General features: G+C 52.1%; 1 protein-coding gene across 1 annotated transcript in view; it reads right to left on the bottom strand.

Annotated features, from left to right (window-relative positions):
- Positions 1–15,319, bottom strand: part of GRIK3 (glutamate ionotropic receptor kainate type subunit 3) — a 240,443-nt gene that overhangs the window by 45,934 nt on the left and 179,190 nt on the right. The window contains exons 8-9 of the mRNA XM_068963655.1: positions 9,926–10,033; positions 6,477–6,590 (exon numbers count right to left, since the gene is read on the bottom strand). Of these exons, the coding sequence (XP_068819756.1) occupies positions 6,477–6,590; positions 9,926–10,033 (222 nt within the window). The remainder of the gene's footprint in view (positions 1–6,476; positions 6,591–9,925; positions 10,034–15,319) is intronic.

Here is a 15,319-nt window from a genome sequence, read left to right as displayed (position 1 = left end):
AACTTCTTTGCCAGGAGAATCACCATCCACGCATAGACTGCTAAGTGAAATCGACCTCCTTCTGTAAAATGGGAATAATAATAGAACCTACCTTACAGAATTGTTGGGAGGATTACATGGGTTAATCTGTGAAAAGCACTTAGTGCTTGGCAAATATAAACTGCAATATTATTATTATTATGAATATCATAATTGTCTTTCTGTGCACTGCGTGGCCTGTTACTGCAGTGACCTTTCCAGCCTCGAGGCCATGCCCAAAGCCACCAAAGGTTAAAAATCATAGCTAGCAGCGGAAAACTATTTCCAGAAAGGTCCCTGAGATGGCTCACTTCCTGACCCTATCTCTCAGCCCCTCCCTGGCCCTATCCTCTAAAATTAGCACTTCATTTGTGAAGCCACCAAGCCCCAGAATCTATACATCTCCATATAAATACGCTGCCTTCGGAGCAGCTGTAAAATGCCATTAATTTCGGGAAGTGCTTTGCGGATGGCATACATATTTAACAGCCAAAGCCCAGAGCATTAAAATGGTGCTCGCCTTAGTAATGTCTCTAGACCTGCAACATTTCCTAGGGGGTAATTCTGAACTCCGCCAACTACTTATTCATGGACTATTTCACAATTTATTACTGGAAATGTCCAGACAGCCAATTCACAAGCTCTCTCGGCTGCTAATCGATTGCTCAGTGAAGGTGCCCTCAATTTCATAACTTCACGCTCTCCTATTGCTCTGGGAGAACAGCGGTAAGAACAGGGGTAATATTTCTCTGCAACAAGTCACAGGAAACAAGGGTCCTGAAAAATAACCTTTTCTGACTTTTCATCGCTAGGGCTCTTAGTTTCTTAGTCGAGCTTCACCATCATGAGAGCCAGGCCTGGTGCTCAGATTCTCCCAGTGACGGGACCTGTGGAGTTGGAAGAGGGGGTTTTGGGGGGCAGGGAGCCAAGGGTTAGCTACCCAAGAGCTGCGTTCCCAAGTCCGCCTGGCTTAGGCCATCTCAACACACATCTGCACGCGCATGCACTCTGTACACACACAATGCCACGGGCATGAAGACACACTTTCTCGGATGTTCTGCCCTGCTCAGAGACAGAGGTCAAGGACCCTGGCCCTCAGGCCTTGGCTTCTGTCAGTTAGAACCAGGGCAGAGCATTAGGAGTCCGGTCCTCCCAGCAGGTGGGGCCCAGAAAGGTCCTCAACCTGGCCCGGAATGGTTCTCCCAGCCCATATTCTGGTCTCCGCAGCTTCTCCTCTCCTGTAGCGGATGCACAGGTCCAGCCTGCCTGGCAGTTGAGTCTAAATGGGTCACAATGTACACACGGCACAAAACACACCCATCGGTTTGAATCCAGACACCCCTGTGTATAGCCAACCCCATGCCGGCACAGGTATCCATACGCATGCCAACACAGCTGCTCACTTCAGTGGCCCCAAGAACCCTGAACCTTTCAAAGCAGGGCCCCCAGGAGAGAGCTGAGTGTGTTTTCTCGGTGTGTGAGCTGAGGTTTGGGCAGATGAATTTTTCATGAGCTCATGGAAGAGGGAAACCTGAGCAGAAGCTGGGGCCTGGCAAGGAGAGGGCGGGGAGGGCAGGCTTCCAGCCTCTTGCTGCTGCTGCTTCAGCCCCAAGAAGGGGGAAGAGCCTGTGGCTCTGATGAGCCAGAGAGGGCGGGGTCCAGGCTCTGTCCATCTGTTTCCAGGGTAATGAGCCCTAAGCACCTAACCCCGGGACTCAGGATGGGAGAGAAAAATGGAGCTTGGGGGCAGCCCCTACATCTCCCTGTGGTTTTTGCCACATCCAGATTTTAGGGACCAGAAGAGGAGGAGAGACCCCCTCAGCGTGGGTGCAGGTCCAGCCCCGTTCTCTGGGGCAAAGCTGGTGGATGTTCCTGTACTCAGGCTTGGTACCGGCCTGTCACTCAAAGCACCGTTGCCCTGACAACACACTTCCAGAGAGGCAGGGGCCAGTGCTCTCTGCGGGAGTTGCAGGCCCTGCTTTGAGGCTGCCAAGCTTGGGGTTGGGGTTTTTCCCAGAGCAGCTGGGCTGGGTCAGCCTGGGCCACTCCACACAACAGGTGGTGGTGTCCTCCAAAGCCCAGGCTGAGAGCATCACACCCCCACCCACCCCACCCCAGGCTCTGGGACATGCAGACCATACTGAGACTTTCAGGGGACCCCGAGGACATTTTCAGCTGGACACAGAGAGTTTCTTGGAGACCATTGTAAAGGCTGTGTGTCACATCCTCTGTCTCCGTCCTGGTTCTAGGAAAGACTGGGCTTCTCTCAGGGAAGAGGCAGACCCAATTCCGCATGATCTCTGGGCAGCGGGGCTGGAGAGAGCTGCATCATGGCTCACCCCCAGGCCACGTGAATATCTGACACTGCATAATGCGGTTAAGATGGTGGGATGTCTGCTTCAAGTGGGTCAGCAGCCACGTCTGGGGTCAAGGCAAAGGAGTTCGGGGGAGGGGATTATCACAATGTCAGTGCTAGGGGCTCAGACCTCCGCCGGGACAGGGGATGAGGTGGCGGTTGGGATGTGGAGTCTTATGTATCAGCAGGAGATGAGGGCCTAGAGAGTGGCTCACACCCCAGGGCTTTACAGTCAGGAACTGCCTGTATAAGAAGCAGCCCAGAGTAAGCGAGAGGGAGTGGTGGGGTCTGCAGTGAGCCAGGCCTCAAAGGCATTTAAACCCTAGTTCCACGTGTATGATGCATCCTGTGCTAGACAGAGATAACCTCTGTGACCACGGTCAGCGGTCAATCTTCAGTGATGTTCAGGGCCCTGCTTGTGGACGGAAGCAGAGGTTTTCTCTAGAACACTCACTGTGCTTATTGTATTAAACCTGAGCTTACTGGGGACTGGATCTGTAATCAATAATACCAACAGCAGCCATTACTTGACAGCATCCACTCTGTACCATTTACTTATTTTATTTATTTATTTTTAGATTTTTTTTGATGTGCACCATTTTTTAAAGTCTTCACTGAATTTTGGTATAATATTGTTTCTGTTTTCTGTTTTGGTTTTTTTGGCCACGAGTCATGTGGATATTAGTTCCCCGATCAGTGATCAAACCCACATCTCCTGCACTGGAAGGTGAAGTCTTAACCACTGGACTGCCAGGGAAGTCCCCTGTGCCATGCATTCTATTTAATCATTCATTCTTTCAACTCCATGAAGTAGATACAGTCATTATCACCTTTCTTTTGCAGATGAGGAAAGAGAGGCACAGATCGACTAAGCAATTTCTCAGGATCATAGGGCTAGAGAACAGTACAGCCAGGACTCAAATGCAAAGGTCTGAGTCTCTTAAGCACCTCACAGTCTGACTGCTGTGTTCTGGTCACTCTTGCACGCCCCCAAGAGCTGCTGGGCTCATGTTTGCCCAGATGAGGGGCAGGGGGACAGATGGAGCTGTGTCCAGGCTGCTGGCCAAGGGGGCTTCTCTTCTTCTCTGGGGGGTGCTGGGAGCCAGCAGGAGGCTGCGGGTGGGACCCTCAGTGAGCAACTGGGGCCTCTGCAAGAAGCTGCCATGTGCGTTCTAAGTTGCTTCAGTCATGTCTGACCCTTTGCAACCCTATGTACTGTAGTCCACCAGGCTCCTCTGTCCATGAAATTTTCTAGGCAAGAATGCTGGAGTAGGTTGCCGTGCCACTCTCCAGGGGATCTTCCCAACCCAGGGGTCGAACCCGTGTCTCATGTCTCCTGTATGGGCAGGTGGGTTCTTTACCACTAGTGCCACTTGGGAAGCCCTGAAAGGAGCTTCTGAAAGTGAAACTGAAATTCGGTCAGTCAGTGTCCATCTCTTTGCGACCCCATGGGCTTTACAGTCCATGGAATTCTCCAGGCCAGAATACTGGAGTGGGTAGCTTTATCCCTTCTCCAGGGGATCTTCCCAACCCAGGAATCGAACTGGAATCTCCTGCACTGCAGGCGGATTCTTTACCAATTGATCTATCAGGGAAGCTTCTAGTATTGGCTAAAAAGCTGTAAGAAGAGCACAGGAAGTCTGCGGGATTCTGCCCCTGCAGGTGTACCTAAATGTCCTGCGGCTCTGCGGAAGGGTCTTACACCCTTTAAACCAGGCTCCTGCTACTTTAATAAAATTTAACCTGTGGTCTTTGAAGGGTGTGTAGTTTGCATCCTTCTGCTGTATCATCTTTAGCTCTCTTGTTACGTGAGAGTATTGTTTTGTGGCTGAATCATCTCTGTTCATTTAATCATCTCTCCTAATCTCTCCGAGCATAGCAGTTCTACCTTTTCTTAAATCTTGTCTTCTGAAAAGTGTTTTATTTATATCTCACATTTTATGCAGCTCTGCTTTTAATCTTTTACCACCTTTTTATTATTTTATTTTTACCCTTTTATATTTTAGCTTTGTCACACTTTTATCCTTTTGCTTTCTGACATTTCGGTTTTACATTTTTCACCTTCTCTAGCTGGAGCTGTTAATTATTTATTTTAATTTTTCCTCTCTCTGGGTAGCTTTCCTTTTAATCTCGTCTCTTATTTTCATTTCTCTCTTTATTACCTTCCTTTTAACCTTTATTTTGTCCTCCTTCAACTCTCCTTTTATCCTTTCTGTTTTTATCCACATCAATATTCCTTTAATTGCTCATCACTCTTCCTTCTATCCCTTTTGCTCCTTTTATTTTGTCTTTTTATTTTTAATCTTTTTTGCTTTATTCTTTTTTATTTATTATATAACTTATAAGTGTACAATAGGATGATTCACAATTTTTAAAGGTTATACCCGATTTATAGTTATTATAAAATATTGGCTATATTCCCTGTGCTGTCCAATATATCTTTATAGCTTATTTTATTTTTAGTCTTTAATTTATTTTTTATACTTTTCTCCCTGTTCCTGATGAGATCTTTTGACTTACTGGTTTTATAGTTTGGTATTTGTATTTTATTCTGTTAACAAAAAATCAATAAAGGCAGGCAGGATGTATGGTTTTGAGGAAGATACCAGTGGGGGTCTCACTCCCAAAAGGGGGTGGGGAGGTGTCTCCCCAGCCTTCTCCTTCTGGCCCCATCAGCAACATGTTCAGAGCTCTTAGGTATCCATAATCTTTAGCATGATAAATGTCTTAATAGTCTTAATAGTCATAAGCCTGAAGGCTGAGGATGAGATTCATAGGTAAAAATCGCTCCTCAGATGCTGACAGTGCCCCTGGAGTCCGCTGCTCACTGGATTCTTGGGAGAATGAAATGTGATATTCCTTCTTCCTCCATGGTGTCCAACACCTAGTCACTGAGCATATACCTGGCACTAGAGAGAAGGCACAGGGCCTGGCTGAGCTGCCGTTGGCGGGAGTCAGGCGGGACAAGCTTTGTTTGAGTGCTGTGAAGACCCAGAGTGGGGTTCCCAGCCCTGCTCCCAGGGTCCATCCTGTGACAGTCTTACTCTATCTAAGTGCTCCAAACTGGGTTGAGCTCCCTTTTTTTGGTTGGGAATATCCTCAGCACGTGGTCCTGACAAACATATTTGCTTCATTACAAGGAGAAGCTGACCGGGGCCAGACTGTCCTCAAAGGGTGTTTGGTCAGAATCCACTGGGCTGTGACCAGGTGGCCCTCTGGTCCAGCTTGGGTCCCAGGAGCAGTGCTGCGCCTCTGAGAGTGTGCGTCCTGAACCTCTGGACACCCTGGAGGCCTTCCGGGAGGGGCTGGTGCACATGGAGTGGGCACAGTGGCAGCCAAAGGAGGCCAACTGCCTGGGTGTCCTGCTCACCCTGAGCTCTAAGATGCACGGAGCTCGGGAGACCCCAGGAGCAATTCCTTGGGTTTAAATGGTCAGCAGAAGGACGCGCTCTTTAGTCCCGGGCAGTGGAGGGAGGAGGGCAGGGAGAATGGTCACAGCCATGGCCGGAGCACTTGGGTCAGGACACTGTGGGGGCGGCACGTGTGAGGGCCCACCGCACCCGCTGGGCTCCCTGGGTATGACCATAGCACCTGCCAGGCTGGGGTGGGGGACTGCTGGGAAGGGCCTTTTTCCTGGGAACTGGGTTCGAAGAAGCAGACTCAGGTCCTGGTGCAGAGAGCAAGTCACCCCTCCTTCCTTCCACCCATCACAGTTCCCACACAGGCATCAGGGGCTCAGGGAGCGGGCGGGGCTGGGATACAAACACGCAGGCCTCTGCAGCAGGGGCTGGCCAAGCAGGTCCAGGCAGGAGCGCTGGCCCGCTCTGCCTTTGGGAAGAGACAGCCCAGTTATCTCCTGGTGTCTCTGACCTGTGACCGTGAGCAGTATTGCTATGTTTCAACTTCTCTCTGGGGGCTTTCTGAGGGACCCTCAGTGTTTCCAGCTTCCTTCAGCTCCCCTCCCTCATCTTCCAGCCTCTCAGCAGCCCCATAAGAGTCAGCTGGGCTATGCTCGGCGGGGTGATGGAGGGGTCCCTCTAGCCCCAAGGGCCAGCCCATCTCCCAGCTCACAGGGGGCCTCCTGCAGGGCTGCAGCTCTTACCAGCACGGTGGTGACGATGAGAGACCTGTTGGTCAGCGAGTCGGTGACATTAGGGCCTCGGCCTTTGGCGACCTCCGTGATATTGAGCCCCTCGGCGGGACTCCACACTCCCACCTGGATGGGCAGATGACGCAGTACAGGGGCTGAGTGCACAGTGTCTCCACCCTTTCTTCACATCAGCAAGCAACCCATCTTGTTTCCACCTTTCAGGAGCATCGTCATCGCTGAAGCTCTGAGCCAACTCTTCTGACAGCCCTGCTGCCTTCCTTCTCCCCACAGGAAGCCCCCGAGATGTCGAGTCTCCTGAATTCTCCTCCCTCCCCATTTGCTGGCAAACCCACCCCAGGTGGAAGGGAAATGCAGAGGGATAAGAGGAATATAAGGAGAGCCCAGGGAGCACGGTGGAAGCCAGCCTGGGGTGGAGCGGATGCCACGAAGTCAAGTTAGTGTTAGGGCCAGGTCCTGCCCTGGGTCAGAGTCATTCCAAGCCTGGGAGTGGAGGGCGGCCTCCCGCCTCCTAGGGAAGAGCTGGGCACCAGCTGCTCACTCACTGGGTCTCAGCCTGTGCCAGCTCTGGGGCCAGATGCCCTCCAGAGCCCAGGACAGGGCCTGGAGCGAGGGAGATGTTCCCTAGGCATGTGTGGAAGGACAAGATGTGTCTTGTGCAGGAAGTCAGTCTGGGCAGGATGCTGGTCTTCACGGCTATTTCAGGGGGTGGCAGACAGAGTGGAAAACCCTCACAGAGGGCAGTGGATGCCACTGGATTTGAAGGCAATTTGTTTTGTAGTTTTATACCTAAAGTTGGCAGATGTTCTAGCTGAGGTGGCCTAATCTCTGCTCCCATAGTGCCTTTGTGGACATCAGGCCTGGGGTTGGAAGGAGGCAAGGGAAGATCAAGTTTACAAATGGTTCTCAAGCCCTGGGTCTCTTGAAAATCCTTTGGGATCCAGCTCTGCCCCTCTCTGTGCCCATCTCAGCACCTCTCAAGGAAGATTCTGGCCTGACCATCCTGTCCTTGGCCCAGTTGCTTGGGGGCTGGGGGGACGGCACTCAGGAAACCTAATCAATTAAACAGGGAGGCCGAATGCAAACATCCCATTAAGAGAGCTGTGCAAAGCAGATAGCAGAGAGACATGTAATTATGCTTGGGTAATTCTGCCTTAATCCCCCCAAAGCCACTGGCTGGAGCTGGCTGAATCAGCTATGACCCGGCTTAGGAAACAGAAGTGATGAGAGAGAAGTGATGAGAGGCAGCATGGCTGTGTTTGGCAGCTCAGCACCCTCTCTGGGCAGCATCTTTCTCTATGCAGACCCCCAGAGCCCAGAGGAGAGAAAACAAGCAGACAGCATTAAAGAGGTTCTTCTCTCAAGGGAGCCAAGCGCAGAGCCCAGCCCCAGCATGAGGGACCCTAGTGGCAGGCCTGGGTGCAGAAAGCTCTCAACAAACAGCTGGCTGACAGCCAGGTGACCAGCAGGAACCCTTGCTCCAGCAAGCAGCTATTGATGCCCTATCTCCCATGGGCATCAGAGAACAGTTAAGACTGAGGAGGACCCAGCTTTCAGAGACTCTCTGCCCACTATCCGGGAGGCTGTGACCAGGAGCCTCTGGTGGGGCCTCTGCAGGTCAGCCAGTATCTAGGTATAGTAGAGAGGTTTTCTTGAGTATTAGCTGTGGTCTGTCTGCAGTTGCTGAAGGGCTAGTAGGAGCTGCGGGTAGGCTCAGATGGCAAAAGTGCTCTGATGGGCAATTACTGATGCCTACCATCGATAGGAGAGTGGGAGGTGGTGGCATACATGCCATCTAATTGCCATCCTTAGAATTTTAGGCTATCCCCAGAGATGGACAGTTGAGAGAGCAAAAATGAGACAGTTACTCGAGTGACAACTATTATAGTGGTCCTGCCAGAGGGGGAAGCGGGCTCCCCAGCACTGCAGGAGTCTAAATATGAGCTGGCAGAGTGCTTGATAAGCTATAGTTTGAATAGAGTTAAACCAACAGGGCTGGATCATCTTAGGAAGAGAGGGTATAGCACCTTGTCCTTAGGGGACTGGTGTTATAAGTGGCTGAAAGAGTGGCAGGGGAGTGGTGAGGTTGCCCTGGCCACCTGGCCCCAGCACAGTGGCCCCATGAGTCCATGGGAAACTCAGGACTAAATGGCATCACCTTGGCCACAAAGTACAGCCCAGGCAGAGCTGGGTTTGTGTCTGTGGGAACGAACCAAGGAGACAAAGGCTGTTCCTATAACCAGAGGGATGGCATGGGCAAAGGCCTGGAGGTGCAGGAGGGAGGGGTGTGGCTGGGCCTCGAGGAATATTTGAGGGGCAGTGGAGACTAGCCCTGGAGAGGAAACTGGGGCATTTCCTGGAGAGTCTTCAAGGCAGGGGGGAGAGGCAGATGCGGAATGCCTTGGCACTGGGGAGTCCCAGTGCCAGGGCAGAGCAGAGCTGTGCATTGGGTAGCTTCATCTGTGTGTGCACTTGGGATTGATGGAGGGTTCAGGAGTAGAAGTGGCAAGCCAGGGTGGGGTGTTAAAAGAAGTCCACAGAAGAGCCCTGGACCAGGGAGGGCAGGGGAAGATAGGAGAGGAATCAAGGGCCCCTGAAGGATCACAGGCACCAGGAGTGGCCTCTCCACTTCTGCATTTTATACACTCCCTCTCCCAAGGTTGGAGAGGTGCCCTGGTGGCTCCCAGGGACCAGTGGGTGTGGCTGAGCCCTTGGTCCTGAGGTCCAACGAAATGCTGAGAATCAGGGCTAATGTTAAATCCCCTTCTCAGCCCAGCAGCCTGACTTTGTCACAATATTGCTTATGACTCCCAGGGGTCAGAACTGGCCCCATTACGAACATTTCTATGGTAGTGGGATGGGAGGCCAGCCCTGTGGGCTTGCTTTCCTTGTAATTCTCAGAATCACAGAGGCCTTAGAAGCTTAGCATGGGGAGTTCAGAATCCATATGCTTCAACCTCTCTCCAAGGATAAGAATCAGCTCCAATCTCTCAGACAAGCAATCCCTTTGTTCAATTTTGCTGAAATGTCTCCAGGGACAGTGAGCTCACTGCTCCCCAGGCAGGCGTCCACAAGTTATTAGAGAGTTTCTCCTACCCAAGGACACGTCTGTCCCTCTGCCCCATGACAGAGGACTTAGAGACAGTCTGTCTGTCCCATGAGCCCTTCCCAGGTTAATCTCTCTGATGGCCCTTGCTGACAGGGTGATCATTTGAGTATCTGCCACGGCCAGGCCACTGGGTCTGCACCCCTCCAGGCTGAGAAGGCCAAGAGGGGCCAAGGCAGTGGCCACACTGGGTCGTGTTGAGCCCCGAGGGGGCAGCTGGATGGGGTCTTGCCCTCCTGCTCAGGGTCTCTTCCTGGGATCTGTCGTGGAGGATTTAACAGCCCCTGCTCCTTGGCCCGCCCCCCCCCCCCCCCCCCCCACTGCTGAGCTCACACACCTTCTCCAAGCCATCTTCCTTCAAGCTGATGATGTCCAGATCGAAATCCGTCCGTAAGCCGCTGGTTTTGTTGAAAACAATCCGTCCAGTTAATCCTTCCCATTGAGCCTGCCAGAGGGGAGAGGGCAGAGCGGCAATTCCTCAGGCTCATAAATCATCATTCGGTACAACTGTACAATGCTTCATTTTAATTACTCCTTGCACTGATACTGTTCCCCCAAGACCATGATTAATTAATAATCACCTCCATCATTGCTAGGGCTGTGGTGCGAGCCAGCGATTTCCATAAATTCTATTATGCTCTTTAGCCAGCTTTACACTTGCACCTACTCGTGCACAACATCGATCTCAGATGCGCTCAGATGAGCCCCGCCTCGGAGCCATGAGAAGGGGGGAGTCCGGTCCATGTCAGGTCCCCAGGGAGGGGCAAAGAGGCAAGTGGGTAGACTGTGGCAGGTGAAATCTGCCGAGGGGCAGAAAGGCAAGGGGCCAAGCCAGCTCTGGCTGTAGGACCAGACAGAGTAATCCCCAGAGAGCCAGGGCTGACAGAGCAGGTCTCTCACCCCAGCTCCACTCATGTCCTGGTTAAAAACTGGGGTCAGAATACAGGGTCCAACCTCAGCTGTGTGACCTGGGGATTTCATTCTGCCTCGCTGCCTCAGTTTCCTCATCTGTAAAATGGAACTAATACTACCCATTTCACCAAAACACTGTGAGGGCAGAATGAAGTACGTCTCGTGAAAAACTGGGAATGGTGCCTAGTACAACCTGTTGTTTTCGTTGTTCAATAGCTAAGTCGTGTCCGACTCTCCACAACGCCAGGAACTGCAGCATGCCAGACTTCCTTGTCCCTCACTGTCTCCCAGAGTTGGTTCAGATTCATGCCCATGGGTACAACCTGAGCCCTGAATAAATGGCAGCTTTCTCTACTTTTTCTTGCTTTTAGCATCATTAACAGAGAGGCAGGCAGAGGTTCAGAGAAGGAACAGGGCTAAGCTGAGAAAGGCTCCGTCTTCTAAAGCCAGGATTGGGAGCTATGGCTGGTGATACACGTGGGCCCATTTCCTGTTAAAGTCACGCCCGTGTATTTACCGGTTGTCTCTGGCTGCTTTTGTGCTGTAGCTTCAGAGTTGAATAGTTGCCGTAGAGACTGTCCAGTCTGTTGTTGTTTTTATTTGGTTTCTAAATTGTGTCTGACTCTTTGTGGCACCCATTAGATGGTATGTATGCCACCACCATGAACTGTGGCCCCTCAGGCTCCTCTGTCTATGGAATTCTCCAGGCAAGAATACTGGAGTATCTTCCTGACCCAGGGGTCGAACCTACGTCTCCTGTATTGGCAGGCAGATTCTTTATCACTGAGCCACCTGGGAAGCCCTGGTCTGCAAAGTCCAAAATATTCACTATCTGGCCCTTTGTAAAGAAAGTTTGCCACCTCCCCTTCTAGCCAATACCTCTCCTGTGAGCCTAGGGCATTAGCGCTATAAGGGCCTTCCTTCCACTCGCCCCATGAAGCCTCCGCAGCAGCCCTGGGAGATGGGCTCAGTGGGTGCCTCACCCCACTGGGGTCATGATCCCTGCAGACTCTGAAGAAGGCTCCATAGCCTCTCCATGGCTGAAGTTTCCCCAGCACCCAAGCTTACACAATATAACACACGAGTTCATGGGTTCCTGGATCCCTGAAGGCCCATCTGTAGACTGAAGCTAAAACCCATGGGAATCTCCGAGCACTTGGGCAGCCGTCTGGCACTGTAAAGTCTTGTGTATAAGGGTGTAGATGGCATGTGTTACGCTAGCTCAGGCAGAAGGGTGCACCTCGAAGGGCTCCAGGGGGCTGGAAATCAAAAGTGGGTGGAACATGGACTTTGCATAAGGCATCCTACCTCTCTGAGCTTCAGGAAGAGGACAATGACCTATTTCACAGGTGGTGACAAAGGTGTATAGAGGGCTTAGCACAGTGCCTGGAACATAAAACCCCAGCTATGATTTCTCCTTGGTCCCTTCCTCCTGTGGGGCTCCCTTGGATTAGGGCTGGCCCTTGGCAGGGGGGAGGATGATCACGTGGGCCACCTCCGTAGAAACCTATCACAGAAGACTTGTCCGTGATTAACTTCCCTGCATGAGCTCATCTGGTTTGCATCACAGTCCTATCAGGTGGGTGTCATGATTGTCCCCATTTTACAGTCATGGCCACTGAGGCTCAAAGAGAGGCTGAGCTCTGCAGGTCCCAAGTAATGGTGGTGCCAGGCAGATCCCCTCTGTGCTGAGCAGAGCTGAAAGGCTGGGGTCCCTGTGTCCAAGTTGAATGGGGAGAGTTTATGAAGCCCAGGAAACTGCAGACTGGACTTGGGGATGGAGATTTAAAGATGCATCTGATTCAGAGAACAGATTGGTGGTTAACAGTGAGGCACTGGGTTGGGGGTGGGCAGAAAGTGTGGAGGGTCAACTGTATGGTGATAGATGGTAACCAGACCTTCAGCGGGGACTGTTCTGTAACATACACCGATGTGGAGTTATAATGTCCTACACCTGAAACTTACATGTTATACACTGTTTTGTTCTTACTTAGTCACTCAGTCGTGTCCGACTCTTGGCGACCCCATGAACTATAGCCCAGGCTCCTCTGTCCATGGGATTCTCCTGGCAGGAATACTAGAATGGGTTGCCATGCCTTCCTCCAGGGCATCTTCCCGACCCAGGGATCAAACCCGCGTCTCCTACATTGGCAGGCGGATTCTTTACCTCTGGGCTACCAGGAAGGCCATACACTATTTTACTTCAGTTAAAAATGCATGAGTGAAGGTGAAGGCCACTGTGTATGACCTCACAGGGAAGCTCCGCTCCCTTCAGGCTCCCCAGTCCCTCCGCCTCCCCATCCTCTGCCTGGGCCCCGCCCCCTGAGGCTACCTCCCCGGGCCCCCTGGGGAAATCATGGCAGGCGAGGGAAGCTTTCCTCTCTGACATCTCCAGAGGACTTAAATGTCAGCAGGTGTGCGGCCTGTCTGTGGGCGGGCAGGCAGGGGCAGGGCCAGGCCAGGGGGCCGCTGGAGCTCCGCCCCATGACATTTCCCAGCCCTCCCGCGCCTTTCAGCTGCCGCGCAGGACTCCCTAAATGAAAGATGCTTCACAAGCTCTGAACTCCGGCCTGGTATTTTCCAGCTCCTCTCGGAAATGCCAAGTCTTTAAAATGATTTACTGTCACGCAGTCAGGTGGGGAGACGGGAGACTTGGAAACGGTCTGAGGGAAGACCGGGTGCTGGGCTCAGGCAGGGGGCCTGGGTCTTGGGGGTGGCCAGCTGTGGGGCCATTGGGGAGCCCCACAGCTGCTCTGGGCCTCGGTCTCCACTTCCCCCACATGGAATTGAGACAAAGATGTTTCTGAAAGTACTGTGTGAAGGAGAGTGTGTGGTGAAGGCTGTTCACTGGGCTGGGGCCAGGAAACAGAAGAGCGGGATACTCCAGCAGGGCCCGTCAGTCCCGGGTGGGAGGCCCCTTTCTGCTCTGCAAGCCATCTGCTCCCTTTGGGGCTTCAGGACTGAGCCTCGAGCACTCCAGGGGGTTCTCTGAAGCTCTGTGGCCTGGAGATTCTCTGTAGCTGGAAACCCACCAGGGAGCAAGAAGCCCCTGTGAAGACAGTCGTGATGATAGAAATAATAACAGCAGCCAATCAGCTCAGTGTCTGCTGTGCCAGGCACTGTCCTAAGCACTCCACACATCATGACTCACACCTACGACCACACTGCTGTTGTGTCCATTGTGCCGGAGGCCCTGCAGCACAGAGAGGTTCAGTAGCTTGTCTAAGATCACACGCTGAAAAGTGCTTAGGTTTCAAAGTCACTTATGTCTGGCTCCTAAGGGTCTTAGAGTTGTGGCCCCTGTCACTGAAAAACCCACGCCAGTCTCTGGCTACTGGGTTGGAGGCCTGCAGAGGTAGGAGGCTCAGGGGGTGGGGTGTGAGGCCTCCACGCTCCTCCAAGAACAAGGTGATGACTGAGCAAGCCAGCCAGGCCTCGCTCAGGGCACTGGACAATCAGACTTCCTCCACAGTTTTGAGGGGTTGCATGAGAAGGAACCTTCATGGTCCTCTTCTACCAAAACAACTGACACCGGAGTCTCTTCTAGGTGTGAAGGAACCAGTGCCAAGGAATTAACTGCTCCCTCACAGGGACTATGACATGGTTTGCCAGGTGAGGAAACTGACACTCAGGAATGTCCAGGAGTTTGTATAAAACCACACAGCTGGGAAGAGACAGAGACAAGCCTCTGATATCAGATTCTAAAGACATATGCCATTTAGTGTCATTCTAAAACCTGGAGAATCCCATGGACAGAGGAGCCTGGTGGGCTACAGTTCATGGAGTCGCAAAGAGTCAGACACAACTGAGTGACTTCACACACACAAAATACAGGAGGTGTTACTGCCCTTGTCCCAAGCAGTAATGGTGAACTGGGATCTCTAGGGGAGCAGTCCTGTCTGCTGAGTGGTGAATTTCTGTTATTTATCCTCATTGTGCTGCCTTCCTTTGCATATGGGATTACATTCACTAATGGAATGCCCTGATTGACGTTTCCCTAGGTGGTGAGCTCTGTGCATGCTGTTGCCAGTCTGGTTTAACCCTGCTGGATCCCCAGCACAGGCTCAGTGCTGGCCACTCAGCAGACCCACACACATAGTGAATAAATGAACTGAATGAACTCTCAAGCCAGTCTGCTTCATTCCTGGTTCATTGTGATGGCTACAAAGACGTGGTCTATGCAAAGCCCTCCTAGGAGGCTTCTCCTAACTGCACTTGACACTGCCCTGGACAGGTTGCTCCTTCTGACCCAGGGATCTCACCCCTATATGCCTTCCTCACCTACCATTACTGGGACTTGACTCTGCCCAGTCTTGGACTATGTGCTTTGCTTACAGTTTTTCACACTAGTTTTCCAACAATGCGTTGAGGCAGGGACTCTTTCTATACCTATTTTATAGTTGAGGAGACTGAGGATCAAAGAGTTAATCATCTTCCCCAAAGTCACACAGCTTGTTGTCATGGAGCCAGGGTACAAACCCAGGCCTGGGTGTCCCCACCTGTAAAATGGGAACAATAAACTCTGCATTTGTAAGGACGACAGTGTTGGAGCGTCTGAAAGGAAACGTGGGCACTGTGCGTCTCCATGGTCATCCTCTCGGCAGCAGGACATGTTCTCTGGTTTTTTGAATCGGATGGGACTTCTTCACAGTTGCCATGGTGCCAGGAGAGCCAGGTCCCACTAGGGACCGCAGGCTGATGGGCCCGTGATGTGAAGAGGAGTTTGTGGGGCTGATTACGAGTTACTGAGCTGCCTCTGCCCTCAGCACTAAGCCTTCTCCACATGACGCCTCATTTTGTCCTCACAGCATCCGAACGA

Source organism: Capricornis sumatraensis, chromosome 2 (genome assembly GCF_032405125.1).
Source record: "Capricornis sumatraensis isolate serow.1 chromosome 2, serow.2, whole genome shotgun sequence".
Lineage (NCBI taxonomy): Eukaryota > Metazoa > Chordata > Mammalia > Artiodactyla > Bovidae > Capricornis > Capricornis sumatraensis.
This window is presented reverse-complemented; position numbering and strand designations above follow the sequence as displayed.